This window comes from Nipponia nippon, unplaced genomic scaffold, assembly GCF_047370975.1.
Source record: "Nipponia nippon isolate SJK-2023a ecotype South Korea unplaced genomic scaffold, ASM4737097v1 scaffold_26, whole genome shotgun sequence".
In the NCBI taxonomy this organism is placed as follows: Eukaryota; Metazoa; Chordata; class Aves; order Pelecaniformes; family Threskiornithidae; genus Nipponia; species Nipponia nippon.
Genome location: NW_028262343.1, coordinates 72520 through 83666, shown reverse-complemented (window position 1 = coordinate 83666; position 11147 = coordinate 72520). Strand labels below are relative to the sequence as shown.

Here is an 11147-nt window from a genome sequence, read left to right as displayed (position 1 = left end):
GCTTGCCCTTGGGGTGGAGGATGTCAGCCCAGGCACCAGCTGGGCTGGGCTGCCTGCCTCCGTTTGTCTTGTGTAGGCAGCCACTGGGGATGGTTACGTCCTGATCCAGCTGGTGAGGGACAAAAGCAGGTGCTGAAGCCAGCACAGCTTCTGACTGGGCTGGGTTTTATTGCTGTGACCCGTCAGTATTGCTCCTTAACCCCAGGCACTAGGCTGCCTGCAGACTTTCTTTCAAAGGTTGGGGTGTTCAGTCTGTATCAAGGGATATTTCTGCTCTTTCCATTTCTTTTGACTGTATCACATCAATAAAACTTGTATCTGCTAGGCTCAGCTTTTGGCAATTCTGCATGAGCATGGCTGTGAGCTGGGAGGACAATCTTTGGTAACAGATATGATTTTCTCTAATATTTGCCTGTATTACTATTTTTCAAAGCTGACTCAGTCCCAGCTTGAGCAGCGAGTTTAATTATTCATTAACCCTTTCTTGACCCCTCACATATACAGGCTTAAACCACAGCCTTGCCAACTTTTTTCTTCAGCACTTTCTGGTTTGGACTTCTTCCCTGCCTGCCCATTCCCTCTTGCCTGTTCCCTGCTGTGCCAGGGCTCAGGTGGGCACATGAAGTGGCATCACAGGATTTGGCCATGGTAATGATTGCCAGCCCCGAGCCACTTCACTGTCTGCCCTTTGGAGGATGCCTCGGGAGTGCAAACCCCACAGAGATACCCCAGCTCTTGGCTTGTTTTATTTTTGACTCTCTCCAGCTGAAACTGGTCAACAAATCCACCTCCTTGAGCACTGAGCTGATCCCTGCACCTGCAAGATATACTGCTGGGCTACAGATTGTTAAATATAGGAAAAATAAAGGTTATGGGCAAATAGCAGCGATATTGTGTGTATGATGCTAAAATAAACCTATGGCTGTAAATGAGTTGTGGGTTGCCATCAGCAGCGGTGCCCATATGGGGACCTCGTGTTGCCCAACCCCATGCTTACTGGTGGCCACAGGGTCCCTGCAGGAGCTCCCTGAGGCAAGGTGATGGCAAGGGGGGCTGCCCCTCCTGCCCCCGCACCCTTCCCAGACAGACCCTGCTGGTTATCACAAACCTCTGCCACGCTCCAGGCAGCGCCTGCCTGCTGAAAAACCAGCCAAAGCAAACAGCAGATGTGTAGGAAAACATATCTTGTTATGCAGTTAATTCCTAAAATGGAGGGAAGCAAACACCAGGGCAGGAATTTCCTGCAGGCAGCCAGCTCACTGGCCGGGGAGCTCCCACATGTGATGTCCTGCAGAAACAGTAATTTTCCAATTAGCAAAACTACTAACCACTTGTGCCTTGGGAAAGGAATTTGGGAGGGAGCTAAAAGATAGGAAAGTGTTTGTATAAGTAATGAACTGTGGAAAACTAACAGCTCTAGCCTTGAAGAAGAGCTAACAAGCTGATAAAAGGGAACACCTTGGCGCCAAAGACCGGACAGTGGCCAGAGAAGCCTGAAATTTGCTAAAACTGCAGAAACTGGGTGAAAGGTAAATGCGGCGAGGGGAGATCACGACCACCGACTCAATTCAGGCCTGAAAAGACTTGCCCCCCCCCCCCCGCACCTGAAAGGAGCATGCGTGCTAATTTACATAGCAAGCGAGGGTAATTTAAATACAGTAAACCAATAGTGTATGCAATGTTAATCACCAACCAACAAGTGTAAATTTAGGCGGGCTTACACTAATCATGTAGCCTGATAAATATGCTGTAGTTCTTTATGACGGTGTGCTTGATTTGTGGAATTACCACCAAGCACCCTGCGCAGAATAAAGCAATGTTGGCTCTCTAAACTAGACTTTTAGTCTTTCATTTGGAGGGTGTTCTCAATTACGTGCAACACAGACAGGGGTGCAAGAGGGCTGCGGGGCTCCTGCAGAGAGGAGAGGGGGGCGTTGAGATGCCGGCAGCAGAAATGCGGTGCTCTCCAGCCCAGGTAGCAATGAATTTTACTGCCGGAGAGAAACTGGGGCTCAAACATGAGATTAAAGGGAAAGCAAAAATTGGGAAGTATTTCTGAGATGCTGCAAAGAGTTGCCTTGTCTCCATTTTATGAAAAGGAGCATTTTCTGATGAATGGGGCTCCATCAGCTCTTGCTGTGATGACCGAGGGAATTAAAACACACATATTTTAGGAGACTGCCTTGAAAATCATTGAGGAATGGGTGAGAAAATCTGGTGTGAACCGAGCCACTTCAGCCTCCTGTCCTGGTTTCAGCTGGGATAGAGTTAATTTTCTTCCTAGTAGCTGGTATAGTGCTGTGTTTTGGATTTAGGATGAGAATAATGTTGATGATAACACACTGATGTTTTGGTTGTTGCTGAGTAGTGCTTACACTAGTCAAGGACTTTTCAGCTTCCCATGCTCTGCCAGGTGCACAAGAAGCTGGGAGGGAGCACAGCCAGGACAGCTGACCCAGATTGGCCAAAGGGCTATTCCATACCATATGACGTCATGCTCAGTATATAAACTGGGGAGAGTTGGCTGGGGGGCAGCGATCGCTGCTGGGGACTGGCTGGGCATCAGTCAGTGGGTGGTGAGCGGTTGCATCACTTGTTTTTCCTGGGGTTTGTTTCTCTCCAAAAAGGACTGTCGTGGTTTAACCCCAGTCGGCAACTAAGCACCACACAACTGCTCGATCACCCTCCCTCTGCCGGTGGGATGGAGAGAGAATCGGAAGAGCAAAAGTCAGAAAAATCGTGGGTTGAGATAAGAACAGTTTAATAACTGAAATAATATAATAATAATAATAGTAATGAAAAGGAAAACAACAAGAAAGAGAGAGAGATGGGTGATGGTTGGAGGCTGTCTTGGGCATAGCGATCATGAAATGATAGATTTCTCGATTCTTGGAGAAGTAAGGACTGGGGTGAGCAGAACTGCTATATTGGACTTTTGGAGGGCAGACTTTGGCCTGTTCAGGGACCTGGTTGACAGAGTCCCTTGGGAGGCAGTCCCGAAGGGCAAAGGAGTCCAGGAAGGCTGGATATTCTTCAAGAAGGAAATCTTAAAGGCGCAGGAGCAGGCTGTCCCCATGTGCCAAAAGACGCGCCGTCGGGGAAGAAGGCCGGCCTGACTGAACAGAGAGCTTTGGCTGGAACTCAGGGGAAAAAAAGGAGAGTTTATGAACTTTGGAAGAAGGGGCAGGCAACTCAGGAGGACTACAAGGATGTTGTGAGGCTATGCAGGGAGAAAATTAGAAGGGCCAAAGCCCAACTAGAACTTAATCTGGCTACTGCCGTAAAAGACAATAAAAAATGGTTCTACAAATACATTAGCAACAAAAGGAGGGCTAAGGAGAATCTCCATCCTTTATTGGATGCAGGGGGAAACACAGTGAGAAAGGACAAGGAAAAGGCTGAGGTACTTAATGCCCTCTTTGCCTCAGTCTTTAATAGTCAGACCAGTTGTTCTTGGGGTACCCAGCCCCCTGAGCTGGAAGACAGGGATGGGGAGCAGAATGAAGCCCCCATAATCCAAGGGGAAATGGTTAGTGACCTGCTACACCACGTAGACCCACACAAGTCTATGGGGCCAGATGGGATCCACCCAAGGGTACTGAGGGAGCTGGCAGAAGTGCTCACCAAGCCACTTTCCATCATTTACCAGCGGTCCTGGCTAACCTGGGAGGTCCCAGTTGACTGGAGGTTAGCAAATGTGACGCCCATCTACAAGAAGGGACGAAAGGAGGATCTGGGGAACTACAGGTCTGTCAGCCTGACCTCGGTGCCAGGGAAGGTTATGGAGCAGATCATCCTGAGTGCCATCACATGGCACGTAGAGGACAACCAGGGGATCAGGCCCAGTCAGCATGGGTTCATGAAAGGCAGGTCCTGCTTGACTAACCTGTTCTCCTTCTATGACAAGATGACCTGCTTAGTGGATGAGGGAAAGGCTGTGGATGTTGTCTGCCTGCACTTTAGTAAAGCCTTTGACATGGTTTCCCACAGCATTCTCCTGGAGAAGCTGGCTGCTCAGGGCTTGAACAGGTGTACTCTTCGCTGGGTAAAAAAAACTGGCTGGATGGCCAGGCCCAAAGAGTTGTGGTGGAGTTAAATCCAGTTGGTGGCCGGTCACAAGTGGTGTTCCCCAGGGCTCAGTATTGGGGCCAGTTCTGTTTAATGTCTTTACTGATGATCTGGATGAGGGATTCGAGTTTGCAGACGACACCAAGTTGGCCAGGAGTGCTGATCTGCTTGAGGATGGAAAGGCTCTACAGAGGGATCTGGACAGGCTGGATCAATGGGCCGAGGCCAATTTTATAAGATTCAACAAGGCTAAGTGCCAGGTCCTGCACTTGGGTCACAACAATGCTACAGGCTTGGGGAGGAGTGGCTGGAAAGCTGCCTGGCAGAAAAGGACCTGGGGGTGTTGGTCAACAGCTGGCTGAATATGAGCCAGCAGTATGCCCAGGTGGCCAAGAGGGCCAATGGCATCCTGGCTTGCATCAGAAATAGTGTGGCCAGCAGGACTAGGGAAGTGATTGTCCCTTTGTACTCAGCACCGGTGAGGCCGCACCTCGAGTACTGCGTTCAGTTTTAGGCCCCTCACTACAAGAAGGACATTGAGGTGCTGGAGTGTGTCCAAAGAAGGGCAACAAAGCTGGTGAAGGGTCTAGAGCACAAGTCTTATGAGGAGCAGCTGAGGGACCTGGGGTTGTTTAGTCTGGAGAAGAGGAGGCTGAGGGGAGACCTTATTGCTCTCTACAACTACCTGAAAGGAGGTTGTAGCGAGGTGGGGGTCAGTCTCTTCTCCCAAGTAGCAAGCGATAGGACGAGAGGAAACGGCCTCAGGTTGCGCCAGGGGAGGTTTAGGTTAGATATTAGGAAAAACTTCTTCACCAAAAGGGTAGTCAGGCATTGGAACAGGCTGCCCAGGGAAGTGGTTGAGTCCCCATCCCTGGAGGTATTTAAAAGACAGGTAGATGTGGTGCTTGAGGACATGGTTTAGTGGTGGACTTGGCAGTGCTAGGTTAACAGTTGGACTTGATGATCTTAAGGGTCTTTTCCAACCTAAACGATTCTGTGTCAAACAAGGGCTCAATGCCTTTTGCATGGACTCATCTAACACATGAACTCACTAATTCATCACTTCAGCAACTCACAAAGTTTCTAACTCATGGGTTCCCTAATCCCTAACTCACAGTTCCTAACTTGGGTACCCATGAGCACCCCAGGCAGGAGCTGCATGGGCAGGGAGAGGCACGAAGGGCTTGGAGGGGGGTGCTGCCTGGGGGCTGCAGGGCTGCCGGTGGAAGAGACTGCCTGATGGGGCAGGGATTTTGGGGTAGCAAGCTCACAGTGCCCTGGGCAAGTGTCAGGGTCTGTCCACCATCCTCTTCCTCTTGCAGGGTGCCCCTGCCTGCCCTTCCCCAGCCTTCCTCACCCTCTGCTCCTCTCCTTCCTTTCCTGCTGGGCTCCAGGGCTGCTCTCAGGCCCCCCAGCTCCTGGGGAGTGCACAGACCAGAGCCTGTCCAGGGTATGCATTTACCGGCTGAGCCACAACTGGCTGAGGTGTCTGGTGGTTCAGCTTTTGATCAAAAGCCACCCCTCCACTCTCATCCTCACCCCCGCACCCTCATCCTCACCACTGCATCCTCAGGGCTCATTCTCATGCTCACCCTCCCCAAACGCCTGCTGCGGCTGTCACCAGCAGCATGAGTGGGTCCCCGCCACAGCACTTCCCTTGCAAACTGCTTCTCCAAATAGTCTGTGAGGTTAAAGCCTTAGGAGCCCAGTGGGAGCAGGAGGATGAGGCTGGGAGCCCTGGCAGGGGAGTCCACGGGGGATGTGGGACCACCGAGAACCATGTGGGACCAGGGAGTAAAACTTCATTTCTGTCCTTTCATCACCCCCATGGCTGTGGGTGTCACTTGGGGTCTCCTAAAAAGGCAGCTCACAGGACAGGAGACGACGTAAGCAGTCTGCTTGCTTAATTGTGGAACAGAAGCAGAAAGCAAACCCACAGGGTTTACAGGAAGCCAGCACCTACAGTGCTATTGCCGCTGCCCTACCCCCAAGCTGCACTTGTCAGGTGCCCTAAACATCCCCCATCCTGGCCCCACTTCCCTTATGGCCCCGTCCTTGATCCTTCAGCAGCTGTCCTGCTCCCCCGCAGGAACAGCCCACCCTGGCCTGATCCTGCCCTGACGTTCACTAACCTTTTGCTCTCGCCTGGTAAGTGTGACTGGGGCTCCCCACCTCCAGCCTGCAACACCCTGGGGGTTTCCTATTGCTGTTGGTGGTACCGCAAACTGGTCCAAAAACTTTCTAACACCAATTTGGCATTTAGAAAGTAGGCATTCTTTATTGCAGCGATGGATGCACGGGGGATATTTCCACCTAGTGTGCATGCTGTAGGTCATGCCAGCAAAGTATTTATCAAACTTAAAACATACATATTCATTAATTTTCCAAGAAAAGTCATTAATATTACAATTATTTCCCATAAATCATTAATATATTTCCCCTCCCACCTGAGCATGCGCTGTTTAATTCTGAGGATGCTTTCGGGGGTCCTTGGTGGTCGTTATCCTCAAATTCGAGCTGTCCGCTTGTTGACGTAATTGATTTTTTCCCCCTAATCATGCTGATTTGGCTGTTCTCTTTTGTTAAGAACACAGCTGACACTCCTCAATGTCCAGGGAGTTTCTTGTTTTATGTTCAGACTCCCCATTATCTTCGTTCTGAGCTCACTCTTTCATTCAGATATTCCTTCTTATCTTACAGGCCTCTCCTCTGTCCTTGGTTTCTGTCGGTTGTTGGTGATTAACTTCTAAGCAGTCCTTGGTGATTAACATTTTTCTGAATCCCACATGTAACATTGGAGTAGGTTCGCTTCCTTCATCTGCCGAATCCCTGGAGATGCTGCAGAATGCCACCTGTTCCCGCACACATACCCTTGCCCTGCCCTCAGGACTCCCTGTCCTTCTGTCCATCCCCTGCAATGACCAGGGGGTGGTTTGGGGTGAAGGGGCTTCTGCAGGGCAGGGGTGAAGCCCGGGCACAGCCCTCAGCCAGAGGCTGCCAGGACCCAGGCCAGGGACCCCCAGGCTGGGCCATGTCAGAGGGCAGCTCCAGTCATCCCGGTCTGCATCCCCGTGCTCGTCCCCATCCCATCCCCATGCCCATGCACGTCCCCGTCCCTGTCCCTCCCGCCGGTGCCGGCCGGGACTTTCCAGGAAGACAGCGGCGAGGCCGAGCCGGGCTATAAAGGGGCGGGCGGCCCCAGCACGGTGCGCTCCAGTCTCGCCGCTACAGCCCGATGAGACACCGCCTCCTCTCCGCCCTCGCCCTGCCCGTCGGGGCGGCCCCAGGTGGAAGCGGGGACACGCGTGGGAGCGCCTGCTGCGGGTGGCTGCTGGGAGACGCGCGTGGGAAACTCGGCCCCGGGGGAGGCTGCATGGGGGCACACGTGGGGATCCCGGTGTCCGGGGAGGGACACGCGTGGGAGACCCACCCCGGGGGGACACATGTGGGAGCTGCAGCGCTTGGGGGGGAGGGACACGCGTGGAGGACACACCCGCGGGGGGAGTTCCTGGCAGCAGGGGGACCCTCTGCTCCAGGGGGTACATTGACTGGAGCTCCTGCCGAGGGGGGTGCTCCGAGGGGGAGGGATGCTCCGGGGTTGTCCGTGTCTCTGGGAGGGACGTGCATGGAGATCCCTTCCCTGGTGCAAGGGGGCAAGCATGTGAGGACCCCCGACCCGGGGGACATGCAGGGGAATTGTGGCAGGGGTAACCTGGGGACCCTGCCCCAGAGGGATGGCTTGCTCCTGCCTAGGGAGGTGCGGTGTGGGAGGGGACAGGGAGTGCTTGGAGCCGGAGCTGGAGCCTTGCAGGTGGGCTGCTGCAGGGCACTGGCTGTGCCACCTCCTTGGCTACGCAGGAGCCTACCATGGACCTGAGGGCTCTGCCTGTCCCGGTGGGCTCTCCACTGGTACCACGCACTGGTGCTAAGCACAGCACATGTCCCCACAGGCATGGGCAGACATGTCCTGGGGTCACACAGCTCACCTGGCAGGGCTGGAGTGGGGGTCCTGCCTGTGTTCCTTCCTGTCTGGGACTCCTGCCTTTAGCTTTTTCTCTTCACCTCTCCCCTTCTGCTTGGCTTACTCCAGCTTTTGGCCCTCCTGATGTGGCTGAGATGGCGTCGACTTTATAAATCATGTCATGTCTCTCAAAAACGAGTGCCTGAGCACTCACAGGGCTCTGGAGAAACCCTGCTGTGCTGCTGCCCAGAGCTTGCCCCTGTGTTTCATTTCTTTTCCAAGCTCCTCTGCCAGGCAGCCAAGATCCCTGGGCGGGCAGGGCAGGAAGGTCAGTGCAAAGGAGGCAAAGACGACCAACACCAAGTGGTGGCCAGGCTGCGAGCAGAAATGTCCTGCAAGGAACGGCAAGGTGAGTGCCGGCACCCCATGGGCATTGGGGGGGGGCGCAGGCAGGGGGCTCAGCCCACAGGGCAGAGGTAGGCACTGCGTGCAGGCAGCCCCTGGGAACATGCCCGCTTGTTCCCTGGCAGTGCAACCTGACTGGCTGGTGGGAGAATGAGCTGGGCTCCAGGATGCATGTGTCCACGGTTGACAGCCAGGTTGACTTCTCCAGCAAGTACCACACCGCTGTGTCAAGTGCCCAGAAACCCATCGAGCCATCCCCCCTCGTCAGCTCCCAGCACTTAGATGAGGACAGGCAGTGCACCTTCAGCTTCACCATCAACTGGAAGAAGTTTTCTGGTCAGTAGCTGCAGTGGCAGCCATGCCTGGATGGGGCAGGGGATGGGAAGGGGAGGTTAGGCAGGTCCCAGCACCCACCCCACATCCCTCCATCCCCTCCTCTCCTGTCCCCAGTCTATCCTTCCCCAACCTCTCCCTGCTCTGGCTGGTGTCTGCAGACAGCAGGAGACCTCCTAAAACACTGTTCAGGCACTGAAAGTTGCTTTGACAGCATCTCTGCCACAGAGCATTTCCCTGCAACCATTGGGACCCACCCGGGCTCCGTGAACATTAAACCCGCTGGTGCTTGTGAAGCCCCAAAAGCAGACAGGACCCCACTGGGATGCTAATGGCCACCACTCTCAGACTCCACAGCCGTCTTCATGAGCCAGTGCTTCACTGGGGCTGGCGGGGAGGAGGTCCTGCAGACCACCTGGCTGCTGCGGGAGAAGGTTGACTCTCTGCCCAGCGACTGGAAAGCCACCAGGTGAGCCACGGGACCCCTGGCCTGGCTGGGACGCATGCCCCTCTGCCGGCCAGGCACTGATAGGCTTCTGCTTCCCTGCAGGACCGGCTGCAACATCTTCACTCAGATGGGCTGAAGAGAGGAAGGAGAAGCCTCTCGCCCTCCATTTAGCATTTATTGCTCTCGCAACCCAGTGGAAAGCAGAGCAATTGCCGGCTCCCCGGCTCCAACCAGGCTTGGGAAACTGGGGGACCCCTCAGTAGCATCAGTGCGTACCAGCATCAGGGCTGTTATCAGCTCTGGAGGAAGATGCCCCCAAAAAACAAATAAAGTATTTTTTCTTTAAACCCAACCTTGTACAGTCTGCGGATATGTCCCGGGGAAGCTGGGCTAAAGCACTGCGGTGGGTGCAGGGCAAAGCTCTCACCCCATTACGCTGGAAAGAGACTGGCCCTGAGAAAGCCCCTTTTCCAGCCCAAAGGGGCTTTGCAGCTGCTGCAGATCACTGCAGGTTGCCAAAGAGAGAAGGGCAACCAGTGTGAGTAAGGTAAAGACCAGGAAAGGTCTTTGGGAAGCCAGCACAGAGGAGAAGACGGTCTCTACACAGGCACACTTGCTGTCTGGTTTCTCCTGCCAGGTGCTCCTGCCCCAAGAAAGTCCGACTTTATTTTCAGTACAGATTAGCTGCTAGTGCCAAACAAAGTGGCTCCAGCTCAGGACATGGTGTCAGGCTCCAGCCAACCCTAATTTCTGCTGGGGAGGATAGATTCCCTCCCCTCTGGGGGATCCCGCTCCCAAAGGGGCTCCCTCCTCCTGCCAGGCAGAAGCCTGGGACTCTGCATCTGAGAGACGGGGGGGGGGCAGGGATGGCACATCCCCAAAGTGACCCTCTGACACTAAGCGCGGGTCAGCACTGGCTCTTCCCTGCTCCATGCTGGGTGAGCGTGATGGGAGGGTGAGCTGGGGGGGCCTTCTGCACCCCAAGAAGCTGGCTGGGAGCCCCCCCTGCTCTGAGGCAGCCCTCGGGCAGGCAGGTGCGGGGTCCCAGTTGTGCCTGAGCTCCTGGCAAGCAGCAAGGGCTGCTCCATGCTGGCAGCACAGCGCTGGTAGCTGCAGCACATCCAGCTCCGAACCTCTTCCTAGGGAAATATGTTTGATTTACTGGAAAGGGGAAGCCCAGCAAATCCAGCCCCAAACCCCTGCCTGCCGGACTTTGTAAAGGGCAGCTTACTGTAAATGGGCAGCACTGGTGCTGCCTGAGTTGCCCCTCCCAGCCAAAACGAATGATTTCCAGGAAACTCAGCTCTGGGTCTGAATCTGAAACTTGGTCCTTGAGCTGCCCGGTCCCAAAATAACCCCGGACGGTGCTGCATGCCCCGTGCTGGCATCCTGCCTGGGATTTGGGCAGCCCAAAGGCAGGAGTGGGCTGGTGGGGCTGCCACCTCCCACTGCTCCCCTGGCTTTCCTGCAGTGGATGCTGTGGGAGAGCTTTGCTAACAGCATCCATGACTTTAGCAAGTTTTCCACCTGCTCTTTGTGTTGGCCCACCTTGTTGCAGATTTGCGCGTAGTTTGCTTTTCACGTTTTCTCTTGTTGTAGGAATTATACAGCTGCTACCTAGACCATGGTAGGAATTATGCCACTGCCATCTAGACCGTGGTAGGAATTAAGCGGGTGCCACCTCAACAGGGCTCATCCCTAGGTTCCGCTTTAATAAAAGAATCAGAGTTCCTTCTTCTGCTATGTTTAATAGCCAATAGTAGCTACAGCTCGAGCTGGGTGCCTCTCAAGAGGGACCCCACCTGTCAATTGTTACCGGATTTTATAGTCTCTATAGGTCACTTGATTTCCTGATGGCGCTTCTGCTCGTCCAATCCTGTTCACGGAGTCTGAGGTCTTCTCTTCTTCTGATTTGCTCTCACAGCCTCCAGG

At 54.1% G+C, this 11147-nt stretch overlaps 1 protein-coding gene across 1 annotated transcript; it reads left to right on the top strand.

The window, feature by feature from the left end:
* The first annotated feature begins 7303 nt into the window (after window positions 1–7303).
* LOC148055116 (avidin-like) lies at window positions 7304–9367 on the top strand. The gene is made up of 5 exons (XM_087762387.1): window positions 7304–7392; window positions 8312–8438; window positions 8560–8770; window positions 9116–9236; window positions 9318–9367. Exons 1-5 carry the CDS (start codon window positions 7304–7306, stop codon window positions 9349–9351), a joined length of 582 nt encoding a protein of 193 aa, XP_087618513.1. The 3' UTR covers window positions 9352–9367.
* Window positions 9368–11147: the final 1780 nt, after the last annotated feature.